At 43.9% G+C, this 14078-nt stretch overlaps 1 protein-coding gene across 5 annotated transcripts in view; it reads right to left on the reverse strand.

Moving 5' to 3' along the window:
* Positions 1–753: 753 nt before the first annotated feature.
* Positions 754–14078, reverse strand: part of LOC137432479 (hemicentin-1) — an 82593-nt gene continuing 69268 nt past the window's right edge. For all 5 annotated transcript variants that reach the window (XM_078783263.1, XM_078783262.1, XM_078783265.1 and 2 more), the window contains 4 exons: positions 9819–9947; positions 4497–4610; positions 1829–1945; positions 754–1707 (listed from right to left, as the gene is read on the reverse strand). In XM_078783263.1, coding sequence (XP_078639389.1) covers positions 1562–1707; positions 1829–1945; positions 4497–4610; positions 9819–9947 — 506 coding nt within the window. In that variant the 3' untranslated portion in view covers positions 754–1561. The remainder of the gene's footprint in view (positions 1708–1828; positions 1946–4496; positions 4611–9818; positions 9948–14078) is intronic.

Raw genomic sequence — 14078 nt, forward strand, 5'->3', positions numbered from 1 at the left:
GGAAGGGTTAATTCATTGGAAAATATACGGGCAAGGTTGCAGAGACAGAGGAGAAATAAGGAGGCGGGAAAAGAATAAAGAAAATCCATTTATTATGTACAGAAATTTACCACCCCCAACAAATACACCTATATGATCCATACTTGCCCCTTCCCTTTGCCCAAACATTCCTATCTGCTTATATACTCTCCTGGGCTGGCAAGATGGCTAAAGGTACTCACACTCGCCTCTGAGCTGTCGAACCCAGGTTCAAATCTCAACTCAGTTATGAACTGTCATCCTGATGTTTCACAGGCAGGTTGATTCAGCTTTATGGAGTACTGCTCTCCCCCATGGGCTGGCTCCCTCCCCTGCCTCACATCTTGCTCAGCTTGATGCTGTGGAACTTCAACATTATTGGAATTTCCCACAATGAAGCTGAGTCTACGAGCCCATCACTTCACCATTGCCGACAGGTTGGTGGTCTAGGTTTTCTTCCGCTTCATTTCTGGTCTTGCACTCTCTGCCCTCTCCGTGCTTTGTCCCTCCAGGTATCTGCAGTACGCAGGCGGTCCACGAGAAACCCCCTCCTAGAAAACATTCTCCTGCTGTCCCCTTTGTTATGTTGTGTCCTGATCTGTTCTGTGTTGTAGCTCTTCCATGAGCCTTCACCATGTATTACAAAAAAAAAAAAACACCAAGTAACTGAAAAGCTAGCCATTCACACATATTTACTACGAAGGATAAGAAAGCAAATGCAAACTGGAAACCACATCATGTGAGTAAATGTTTATTGAATGAAAATATTATTATTATTATTCCAAAAATCTGGTAGAGGTCAAAGATATTGGTTCAATAGGAATTTTTCACATAAAGATATACGAATAGAGTGGATCACAGATATTAGGTATATTTCATCCTCAAACCAAATAACTAATACTTTGCGATCAAACATATTTAATGATTTTAAAGACAGTCAGTGTACAGGAAAATATATCCTGTGGGAGAGGAGACAGTTGAAAAACAAACACACTAAATGTGATGTTGTAGGAGTTCGTTCGGGAGCAGCCGGGGTCACCAATGTAGGTGTCGCCATGCTCGTTGGAAACCCCCGAAAACGTTCGGGAGCAGCCGGGGTCACCAATGTAGGTGTTGCGGATGACGAGAAAACGAGGCCATTTCTTAGGTGTTCAAAGCTCCTTTATTCCAACAGAACTCCTCTCGCGAACGGAACTCATACAGCTTTTATAGCGCCAAAAGCCTCTTCGGAGGGCGTGGCTCCAACAACCGCGCGCACGCCACGCCCACACAATCAAAAGCCCCACTGGCCCATGCACGTGGATTATGTCCCAATAAGGTAACCGGTACAATGTCACATTTTTATATCGATTAAAATGTGTTGATATACCAGGTAGATACATTAAATTGTGATTTCTGCAAATGTGCTTGTCAGTGGAAATATATGTTTGTTGGACACAGGTCGGAGATTATGCTGATGTGGAAACCAATGGAAGAGTCGTGCACAGTGGATAATCACATTCGTGAGTTTGCGTTTGTGTGTTGTGTGGCATACACATGCGTCTCAGCGTGCGTTTCCAACACAGACATTGCTGGTTCCAGCTTGCAAGTGATATCCTTCGGAACATTCACAGTAGAAACTTCCCGACAAGTTAATGCAACGATCGCAGAATGGCGCCTTGCCTTTGGTGCTCTCACATTCATCTTCATCTGCACACACCATTCATAAAGTAAGGCCATAAGGCACGTTGAACATAAATATAGGTGTCCTGTCTGCTTGCATGAGTTGGTGGATCACAAAGACCCTAAGTAAATCAAAATGGCAGCTCACCAATGCATGTTGAACCTTCCCACTTAAAACCTGAAAGACACCGGCATCTGTATGTTCCTGGGATATTTTCACAATCAAAACTTCCACATGAGGTCGTGGTGTTGCATTCATTGATATCTGCAGAAGCAAATATGATGGGACGTAGTGTCACTCACCAATAACATTTAATCACAGACATTTTTACCGGAAAATCTTAACCATCCACATCTCTTTGAGAAAATACTTACATAATCCAATTTTAATTTACTGTTAGATATTTTAGACACGGGATCCCTACCACTATTGGTACACAATGGCTTTTTCTCCGCTTCAAGATCGATGCTCATGGAAGAGCAAAAATGAGGGAGGGTATAAACAGGCTAGTAGGGCAGTGAGGGCAACTCTTGGACACAAATAAACAAGGGAATGAACAAACAGAAAAAGAGGAGAGAGAAAGAGGGAATGAAGCTGCAATCTGCAAGTAAGAGGGTTAGGTTAGGAAGGGTTATTGAGGAAATAAAGATTGTGGAGGATAACATGAGATGGCCATTCACCACCTGCTTGAAGCGACGGAGGGAAAGGTAGGCTATCACAGCCTCTGGGTGGCAGTTCTACATATGGGAGAAGCGAGGACCAAAAGAGGTGTGCAGTGCAAGCCTGGAATTTGTAACTTTTCCCCATGGATGGATGACAGCAATACTCCATTTTCTACAGACAAAGGCCTTCATAGACTGAGTAGTTTTGATTGCATGGTCACAGAAAGGCAATTGGATCAACAAAGGATGCCCCGTCTGTGACTACATTTGGAGGCCAGTTTCTGCTTTATGTGTGGCCCAGGGGAGGTCGTGGCTAATGCTGAGGCCTATAAGTCAAAGAGAGTAGCTGACTAATGGGAATATATAGGTGGGTTAGTTGGACAATCCTTTCAGAGCAACAATTTGAGTTTGACATTTTCCAGGATTGAAGGACATGCGTTCCATTAATCAGTCCATCATCTAATCGATTCCAGATCAGCAGAGAGTGATGCAGCTGTTGATTACCTATCAGTTGGATATGTTACTCTATTACACAGTGTGCAATCATCAGCAAAAGGAAAGACATGGTTTTCCAGAGCATCGGTGATGTCGTTTATATAGATAAGGAACAAGAACAGGCCTCAAACACTGCCTTGTGGCACCTCGAGAGGAGAGCGAGAGGAAAGGGTTCCAATTGTAGCAACACATTGACTGCGTGAGTGGAGGAAGTCAAATCTCGGAATGAATGTGGCCTTGTATGCCACAGGGAGAGAGCTTGGCAAGCAAAGCAGGATACCAGATTGTCCTGACCTGTTGCTTGAGAGTAATGACTCTGACCATTGCTGAGAGAAGAGCAGCAGAATTTCCAGCATTGAATGATCAGGCCAGAATCAAAATTCATTGCCAGAGATCAGTCTATTTGAAAACAGGAAATATTTGACGTCTGTACCAATGATGGATTTCATTATTTTGCTTGTGCTGTAATTGGAAGCAAGCTTCCTGATCTGCAAAGATCAGTCTTTCCACCCTCCTTATGAGTAGGAGTGATGTTTGCTCACTCCCAGGTAGACGGGAGGCGGCTGGCTATAGGAGAAGGACAGGCTGGAGAAAGGATCGCAATGGTGGATTGCTCTTCTTCCGATAGTGGTGGGACTGGTATAAGATCAAGCTTAAAAGAATATTGTGTGCAGTGCAGTGGCAAAGGGTAAGGGGAGGGTGACTAAGAAACAGATAGCCTTTTTGTGTGGCCACATGGATCTAGACCTGCTAGCTGAGCTTCAGAAACTTGGCTTTGATGTGGCATGAGATGTTAAATACAGAGACATAACTGTGAAGTTTTTTGCCAATAAAGGCAATCAGGTTTTGTTTCACTGCCATGTGCAGTCCCAGCTGGCTGGGTATGAGGTTGACGCAGAAGTTGTCTGCAGAGTTCATGAGACAAGCACCAGATGATCACTAAGGTCTACTATACGTGTCCTGTCGTACGATACATTGATTGATACGTGTCGCTTATGTACATTGTACATTGTATGTCGTGTCGTGTACATACAATTACATACATACATACAATTGTATGACAATTGTTTGTCATACAATGTCGTGTAGATTGTACGTGTCGCTTGATACATTGATGCCGTGTATTCCAGTGAATTTTTTGCCTGGTTTTATATTTTGCAGTTAATATCCTACACTACCCAGCCTGCCATGGAAGGTCTCCCATCCTATATTAACCGGGCTCAACACTTTTAGATTCCAGGATCTGACAGTAATTTAATTGCGTAGTTTTATCCCATTGATTTTGACGTTTTGGATATACAGTACTTTGCTTTCCAAAGCATGAAGTTTTTACAATTTAATTTTTCATTTTGCAGTGGGAGCTCTTTCAGAAGATATTTGTTCAATTTTTTTTCTGCTGACATCATGGTTTTCTTTAGTTTGCTTTTTGTCTTTTTCATTCAATCTTTATTGTCAATCAGACATACTTTTATTTCAAGTCGAAAAAAAATCGTTCATACAAAGTTCAGAACAACTTACAATCGATAATAAAAATGCAGTAAAACATATTTTCAAAATCAATGACTAAAATGAAAAGTTTTCACATCAGATCGATGGAAACTCATTATACCATAGCCTCAGATTTGTACTTCAAAATGAGGAATGAATGTCAAACCTACCAATGCACTTGTCGCCCATCAGTTGGTATCCAGCAGTACAACCACAGTGATAACTACCGAAGGTGTTAAGGCATACCTGGTCACAGGTATTGGTATAATCACATTCGTTCATATCTGTATATAGACAAACAATGGTGGTTAAAATCAGGTTTAAGCTACAAACTTGGTTTAAACATAAATCTACTGCATTTTCTAGTGCGAAGGTGCAAACTGATCAAAATTTTAATAGCTTGAATGGATTCCACAAAAAAGTATGCAAAACTTTAATTCATTTGCAAAGGAATAGGAAGGGAACAGAGGGGTGGTGGGACCACGACTGTCAATCAGCCTGATTGGGGTGGGGCCGCTAGACACATTTACCCAAGGGCCAATCAGACCTATATGGGTGTGGTTAATGGTGAAATATTATCGGGAAGTCAGTAGACTTCCTATCCTATGTATTCTGGGTCGCTCCTGGGAGGTCGATTGGCTGTCTCCGTGCTGCCGCCCTGTTTGTGCGGGACAGGCATGGGGCCAATCAAAAGCAACAACATACATATTCAATAAAGTGTGTACTATTTAGAATGTTAGAGGCAGTAAAGTTTTGTCTATAAAGTATGTACAGTACCATTATACAATGTGAGCATGTCTATAAAGTTTGTACTACATCATTTGTAAATGAGTAGTAGAACATAGAACATAGAGCTCTTGTCACATACTCTTGGAAAAACACTTTAAAACCAGAAATTACCTTTAAATAAATTTAGTCACTTAATTCGCTTCAGCAAAAATTGTACTCCACTTCAAATTCCCCTTCTGTATCCATATCATTCCACCCGAAAAGACTGCTCATGTTTAATACAACACAAATCCTGGCAATAAAACAATTCTGTGCAACAACGATGGAATTCTCGAGCATGCAAACACATTTTCAAAAAAATTAAGAAGCAAGTAATAAAAACATTTTAAAATGCAAAAGTATGAAGGGATGGTACTCCAAAAAGTATGGAAACAAGTTAGGGATAATCATAAGAAATGATCATGTAAAACCATACCTACATTGCTTTCTTTGAATAATGGTTTTCCTTCAAAAACACAAAGCGTGTGTGTGTGTGTGTGTGTGTGTGTGTGTGTGTGTGTGTGTGTGTGTCAGGGATTTCATACATTTGGCTCTGTTTTTGGGCAGCCCTTAAGCATTCTGGGAACTGAACAGAGCTTGGCAGCACCGACCCCTCACCTGTAATAACATAGCCTGTTGTTTAAGTTTTCAGGCTCCGACCTTGGGCAAAGCTGCGTGGACGAGAAGATAGCTTTTTCCTTACTAAACATCCCCCAATTGTTATGTCTTCCTATCTTTAAAGTCTCCTTATAATTATTTTCTGTACAGTATATAAACCCTGGCCTGCTATGTTGTAATTTGAGAAGCTGGCCCGTTACTAGCTTATATGGCAGCTCTCCCATGTACATGTGTATCCCCTCCCTTCAATAAATTCTCCTGTAACTGTCTGAGTTTGGTCAAATGATCATCCCTGGTGGTGTGCTTGGAGGTAAATCCTCCACAAAAATGGCACCATGGACAAGATGCGTCTGGAGGAGGGAGAGGAGAGTTCGCTGCTGGGGGCCGGCAAGGTCATCGGCGCCATGTAAATAGCGAGACCTTTCTCAGTAGTATGAGGTCTTGCCGCTCTCGAGTTGGTGACTCTGCCTCAACCCGACCCACCGGCATGCATCGAAGCGATAAGGTAACAGGGCCACGGGCAGAGTGTGGGAGAATTTGTTAAAGATGGGGAAGGTTCAGCAGACTTGGGCCCAAGTCACCTGGGAGTGTTTCCAAGAGGCTGGGTTAACGGCCTAGACACTTGGACGCATTGTGAGTGTTTATAAGGAAGGGTGGGAAGCAGCCCACATTCAGACGCATGGAGGTCCGGTGGGAGTGTTGTGTGTGAACGTATGGCGAGGGTTTCAAAGAGGCAGTCTTGAAAGAAAGGTTGGACTCTCGCATATGCGCCCCCCAGCATCCTGCTATAGACCAAGGAGAATGAGGCCGACTTGAGAGAAAGTCGGGATACTCTCCTTGGAGGACCCAAATGACGGCAAACACCAACAGGTATTGATTGCCATGCACCCGTCAGTGGGGTGAGGCCAGATAAGGGAACCCTCCCAAAAACTAACGGGTTGCAAAGAACGAAACAGAAAAATTAATGGAGCCGAACCAGGATAGAGAGAGGTTATAAAGCTGTCTGGCTGCCGGAGGTCACAGGACCTCTACATAGCTTAGAATGTGGGATAGGAGCCCCCACCTTTGTCCCCCTGTGTGAATCCGAATTTGGTCTTGTGTATAGTTGGGATCTTGTGATAATACTCACAAATAAATAAACACGAATTTATTCAGAATCCTGGAAGCAAAACAATCGCTTGGGTTGTGTGCATCGAGTTATGGTCGGGAATTGAGAACCATGCGTGATGCGCACAGAACGTAGCGATCACTGGAGTTGTTTGCGCGGGATGCGAGTCGAAGGAATTACGATCGGCTTTGAGCTTTACGTTGAATTAATATAGAGAACGTGGCAGATCGGGCAACTAAACAGCTGCCGGTACTTTAATTAATACAGGAAACGGCAGAGTGTATAGAAATAAGTGAAGGGCGATGTAGCATGAACATCGGGTCGCCCTCGGAGCCGTTGTGGTGGCATGCGTCTGTAATCCAGCTTCTTGGAGGCCTAGGTTGAGGAATTGCATGAGGATGGGTACACCTGCTCTGTATCTCTCTGTGTCGATGGGGCGTCCGCACCAAGTCCGGCATCAACATGGGGAATTGGGAGTAGTCTCGTGCTCTCCAGGTCTACACTTTGGAGCAAGGCAAGAAAGGTGTGCGGGAGGTCAGAGCAGCGCACTCCGGTAGGTGCGGAGGAGAGAGTGGACCACGAGGACATTGAAGGAACGAGACTGGGAGAGCTGTCCGGTGCCGTCGAGGGTCGAATCATTGTTGCCCGGGCAATGCAGACCTGTTTGGCAGGTTCTAAAAGCGAGTCATCCAATGTTCACCATTGGCCTCGCAAGATCGGCCTCGTCTTGCCCCGACCAGCTCTGGGATGATTCGTGTGGGGGGGGGGGGGGGGGGGAGGGGTGGGTTGAGTGTTTTGTTGCCCGGGTTGGCCGAGCCTGGCTTGTTCTCTGGTGGGTGTGGGCCTGGTGTGAGGAGTCACGAGTGAAGACACGTGCTACACAGAGGAAGCCTCTCCACTAACGGGGAATCAGGTATGAGACAATGAATGAATGCGAGCTTGAATGTGGATTGAATGGCCGCATTTTGAATCACGCGTCTCCATTGGAAATGTGGAGCGATCGCGTGCGGAGCGAAGGGGCGAGCGGATGTTGAGTTTTGAGAAAGGAAGTTTTGCCCCCACCTTTCTCCCCCGCGCAGAGAGCAGGCGATTGCATAAACAGTCTGTTTCCCGTAGCAATGAGCCAGCACGGGAGCGAGAGAATGGAATGCGCATATTTAATTGTTGTGTATTTGAACCGGAAGCCGAGCGATCACCTATCCTGACTTGGACATGGAGTTGTAATGTATGTTAATTGTTAATTGTCTGCTCAGAATGTTCCTGGAATGGACAAACGAGTGTGCGGACATTGGGCTTGCCTGGAGATACCCCTTGGCGGAGTAGAAGGTGTGCCACACGCAGACTTTGGGGTCGCGTGCTGAGGAGGGCCGGGTGATGAGCAGAGGTTCGGACGACAAGATGCAGCTGTGCCGCTGATACAGTGCCCGTTTCGGGTACGTGTCCTCAGTACAGAGTTTCGCACATCTCTTTGCAACTCACGCTTGCCTTTTTCACATTACACGCATTTCCCCACACACATTTTATTCTTCTTGTTTACACTTTCTCCCATTCGCTTTTCTCCACGGCAGCTTCGACACAACCTAACCCCATAAATGCATTTTCAGCACCACAGCTAGGACAGCACCACCTCCAAAAGCAAACCCCCGACATTTGATTGGAATGAGCCGTCCTGGAGCCGCAGAATATCGCGCAGGTCAAACGGGCTCCGACACGTATCCCAAGTCATCGGGGCTCTGCCGCACAAGGGGGGCCTTGGTAAGGTCACTCCAACCAGAGTAGCCACAGGTTTGCTGAGGGCACACCAGGGGTCCATATTCTTTTCTCATCTTCTTCTGCGATCTCTACCCTCAACCATCCTCTCTGTGTCATTGCTCGGGTATCCGGATCCAGTAATGTAATTTGTGATAAGTGGTTGTTCGTAAGTGCTCTGGAGTGGGCATGTATGTCTCAATTTGAATGGATGTGTGTCTCATTTCTCCCATCATTTTTTTATCTTTGAATTTACCCTCCATTTTCTCTCACCTGGTAATCTACCCATCATTCCTCCGCTCTTTTGATTCAGACCATCCCTAATGTTCTGCTCTTTTGTTCCTTTGCTTGCCTGTAATAAATTAATAAAAGTGTTGATACATGTCTTGATTTATCCTCCTTGTTGTTGGTCCGAGATAGTGTTCCTGGGGAGAAATTGGTCCGAGACTCTAGCTGTAATGGTAACCCACATAATGTGGCACGTGGCATCGGTTCGCTCAGCCACGTAAATAACTGGCAGGTAGTCGCTGGCACGGTTCCCCGTCTACCACACTTAATTCAATGGCACGGTAAACTGACTCTGGGCACGAGGATCCGACCCAAGTTAAAGGGTTGTAGACGGCGTCCGTGGTCTCTCGGGACACGCTGCCCTCTCGGAGTTATCCAGGGGTGTCGTCTGTAACAATATATTTATACAGTACTGTATATTGTATATGTATACCTCATGCATGCCTCATGCATGGATACAAATTACCTATACCACACACCAATATTGTCAATGACAATACATTTAAGCATCATTGTGGTTTAAGGTAACGTTTAAGTTTTCTCTATCTAAGGGTGCCTTCACATACACGGATTATTCTTACGAGTCCTTACGGATCGCCAACTCGTAGTCAATCGCAAGCATCCGTAAATAACGGAAGATGATTTTTGACATGTCAAAAGTTGTTGCGAGTTGTGACGAGTTATCTACGGATACCAGCGAGTTATTTACGGATGCTTGTGATTGACTACGAGTTGGCGATCCGTAAGGACTCGTAAGAATAATCCGTGTATGTGAAGGTTGCATTATCTACACATGCTTGTATTAGATCAGTAAAAGTGATTCTGACATATTAATCAACATTTAGAAAGGTAAAGGATGCCTAGATCGTTCAAATGCTGTAGCAGTGTAAAGTAGTTTCAGTAAGTAGCTAGAAAAACAAAAGTATCAGCGGTGAAAGGAAAGCCACCTATGCAAGCGTACCTTTGCACACATCATGCTTGTTTTCATTCTCAAAGCCAGGGTCGCAAACACATTTCCAATTTTCTGAACCTGGTTCTTGAGTGCAATGGCCACCAATACCACAATACATATCTTCACACACATCACGGGCTGAAAATAAATTAAAAGTAGAATATGTTTATGGAATTAATTCATTAATTTCATATGCAGACAGTGGCTGCTGGTTGCATCATCGCTTGGAGTACAGCTGTGCCACTGATGCAGTGAACTTTATCCAAATTATCTGCTTTACATTCAGCACTCAAAAATTTCGACCTTTGTGTGAATAATATGTTTCAATCAGGTTAGGGCAGGAATTTGGAATTTTGGCATGGTGTCGGCAAAAGCTCACCTGCGTAATTCAAACCCAGGCTAGACGGCTCAGAGGCAGGTGTGCACACCTCTAGTTTAGGGTCGAGGCCATCCTGCCATCCCATGTAATGTATAACTATAAATGTCGATCAGTCTGTCTGTCTGTCTGTCTGTGTGTTACCTATACACTCGTACACCTCTGGATATATCTGGGACAAATTTGTCACAGAGGTATAAAAGGTTGTACTGGCCCGGTTTAAGTGGGGTTAGCGGCTCCTTTGGCCGCCAGGAAAGCCCCGGGAAAAATGATGGGGTATACTTCCCTACTGTTGCAGTTGGTTTGAATAGCCTCCCCTTTGGTGAAGGTGAGCGCTACAGGATGGATTGAATTCCCCCAGCCCACTGCCTGTCATCTTCTGTGGTTATTCTCGCCACTACAATGTCTAGCTTTTCCCATCACTGGGGACGTTTACTTTTGCTATTTAATTTTACAAACCAGACGCGGATCCATGATTTTAAGTTGAGGGGAGGGGATCAAAAATTTTACATTGCAATTGCATTGCATTGCAAAGGATAATTTCGCTGAGCAAGGTGTAGTGAACATTTGTTGTGGGCGTTTCTTTTTGTCAATTTCTAAAGACTTCCAAATATGGAAAAGAACGTTCTAATACACTTGAAAACGAGTTCTCTAAGGATAAAAACTTTTGCTCCACACTCAACATTTGTTTTAATTGTTGTCTAATCATAAAAATCCAATTGAAAGAAAAACAGACGTTGCAATGAAACAAATGTCATAATGAAGCACAAATCAATGTCAAACTAGAACGGGCACTCGGTAGAGCGCATACCTTCGCCGCAGCTACTGTTCTGTACTTGGCATGGGAGTGTAGGGAACAGAACAGTGAACAGTTTGGTGCTGATTTCATGCAAATCGGATAAGAATTGACCGAGTTATGACAAAAAACGCACATTTTGCAAGGTCGTGACCCCCCTGACCTTTGACCCCCAACCGCTAACAAGGGTAATGTCTTCACTGGGTCATGTCGTATATCACAAGATCGGGCATTGAATTCTGAACATTTTGGCATTAGTTGCATGCCAATTGGATAAAAATTGACCGCGCTATGGTAAAAATAAGATTTTGACCTTTTCGTGACCTTGACCTTGACCTTTGACCCGATTGCTCCCAAAATCTAATCAAATGTGTCCCGTATAATAACCAATCATCCCACCAAATTTCATGCAATTCGGTTGAATACTTTTTGAGTTATGCGAATAACATACACACACACACACAGACATACAAATAAATACACAGCGATCAAAACATAACCTTCCGCTTTTGCGAAGGTAATCAAATGGCACAAATCAATGTCTCTGAAGTATTGAACAAGATTAGACATGGAAGTGACCTTCAGGATTATGCTTTGCCATCAGATGAACAGTTATTTGCCTTCATTCATGTGAATCACTGAATCACTGATAAAGCTTTCTTCTTCAACACATTTGATGCCTATTGTATACCCGAGAGAATTCCCCACGGTCAAAAAACATGTTCTTGAGTCTTGAAAACACAGACCGAGCGCAGAATTCAAACAGAGAATGATCGGGACTCTGGATTTTCTGACATTTGGGACGCCATTCCACTTATTGGTTCATGAATGGTTAGGAGAAAAGAAACATCTCCGATTACAAATCAATGATTCCAGTAATTTGTTAATCATCAAGTATCCAGGAGGAATAGGTTTATTTATTTTTCAACTCCTGTCCATTTAACTCCAACCATGCCATGGTCTTAAATAACTGATCACACACTTTTTTTTTGTATACAAAGTCGAGGCTCATGGAAGACCTAATACACTGAATGTATCAGGACATAACAACTAGGATGCAAATGAATGGAACAGTAGAGGGGAGAAACACCAACAGCAGAGTTAAAGGCAAGATAGAGGGAGACTTGGACAACCAAATGGTGTGGGGAGGAATGGGGGACAGGAGAGGATGCATGGGGTGGACAAATGGAGACAGAAAGAAATTCCAAGGAGGTAAAACTGGAAATGTGTAATAAGGAGGGATTGGGGTGGGAGAGGGTTAACGAGGGTATAAAAGATCATGATTTTGGAACAGATGTCTTGAAGACATGGAGGGAAGAATAAAATATAAGAAAATGTGGAGGTTGATTCCACAGGTGGGACAAAAGAGGAAGGAATGAGTGGAGGTAAGCAGTGATCCTGGATTTCGGTAGCTTCACCTGAAGGTGTTGATGGTGGGCCTTGGGTGCCCTGCAGAAACCTAGGGGGAACAAAGCACGGAAAGAGCAGAGCTGCAAGACCAGAAAGGAGGTGGTCGAAAAAAGACAGACCACAGACCTATTGGCGATGGCGAAGTGATAGAATCAGACCCAGTGATAGACTCAGACTCAAATTTTTTAATGTAATACAATACACTGAGATCACTGATGTCTATCCATAGACTCAGCTTCATCGTGGGAGATTCCAATAATCTTGAAGGCCTTGGTTTCCATGGCATCAAGCTGAACAAGATGTAAGGCAGGGGAGCCAGCCCAGAGGGGAGAGCAGTACTCCATCAAGCTGCGGATGAAGGCCTTGAAGGTGGATAGAGTTCAGGAGTGCCAAGGAAGGACTTTGTACGATGGAGGATGTCCAGTCAGCGGTTGCCTTTGGAGGCCAGCTTGGAAATGTGGCTCGCCCAAGAAAGATCATGACTGTTATTGAGATCCAGGAGTTTGAATGACTAAACATAAATAAAGGTAAAAGATTAATTAAAGGTAAATGGGAGGGTTTGCCAGACGGTCCTTTCGGAGATAGTGATAGTGAGAGTGAGATTTCTCAGGATTGAAAGACATATTCCAAGTGTTTGACCATCTTGTGATTTCTCAAGTTCTGAAGATAGAGAAGAGGCTGCAGCCTTCCTGTCTGAAGAATGAGGAATGTCACGGCGGAGGGTGGAGTCATCAGCGAATAGATAAAGAGGATTTTATAGAGAGTCAGAGAGATCATTGATGAAGATCAATAATAGGATTGGGCCTAGAACACTGCGTTGGGGTACTTCGGCTTTGACAGGGAGAGGAGATGAAACGATTCCGTTGAGTGCCACACGTTGGCTATGAGACTGGAGGAGTGGAGGAAGCCAGTGTGGAGTTGCCCTTGGATTCCATAGGCAGAGAGTTTGGAGCTCGATGCAAGATACCAGACTGTATCAAAATCACGAGATGTGTGCAGAGAGTGCCCTGATCTCATTCATGTCGGACATTCAGGGCTTCCATCCCTTGTTGGGTGGGTAGAAGCAGCATGTCCGAGGTAGAGTGACCTGGTCTGAATCAAAATTGGTGATTTCAGATGAGGTTGTTGGGGAAAAAGAAGTAGTTCATAACAGCTTTACATTCAGCACTCAAAATATTTGAGGTTTGCATGAATAATATGTTTGAACCACAGTCAAGCAAGTACAAAACCTCTAATATATTCATCTTTGAATATAACACAATACACTGAGATTATTGAAATGGCACTTTTACATTGAAATTTACATTTAATTTTACACTTTTACAGTGAAAAAGAACATTAACAAATTTGAAATGAGGGCAAATATAATTGAAAAGCAATTACATCCAAATCAGAATCCATCACAAATGTGTCAAATCATCATACCTTTAGACATCTTCATGACCTCAGCGTATTATTGCAGAGCCCTGGCATCTACAACATTTGCAGTTTTGCCATTTCAGGCGAGGATGAAGAGGTTCTTTTGATTTCCAACTCTTGAACATTCCACATAAAGTTGTCCATGTGAGAAGCATGGTGTCTCCAGGTTAAAGCCAGCAACTTTGAGCGATTGCCTCTGTGCCTTGTTTATAGACATACCAAAGCTGAGTCTGATTGGAAATTGAAGTCTTGAAATTGAAGGGCATGT

The sequence above is a fragment of the Myxine glutinosa genome, chromosome 8, assembly GCF_964187855.1.
Source record: "Myxine glutinosa chromosome 8, kmMyxGlut1.1, whole genome shotgun sequence".
Taxonomy (NCBI): domain Eukaryota; kingdom Metazoa; phylum Chordata; class Myxini; order Myxiniformes; family Myxinidae; genus Myxine; species Myxine glutinosa.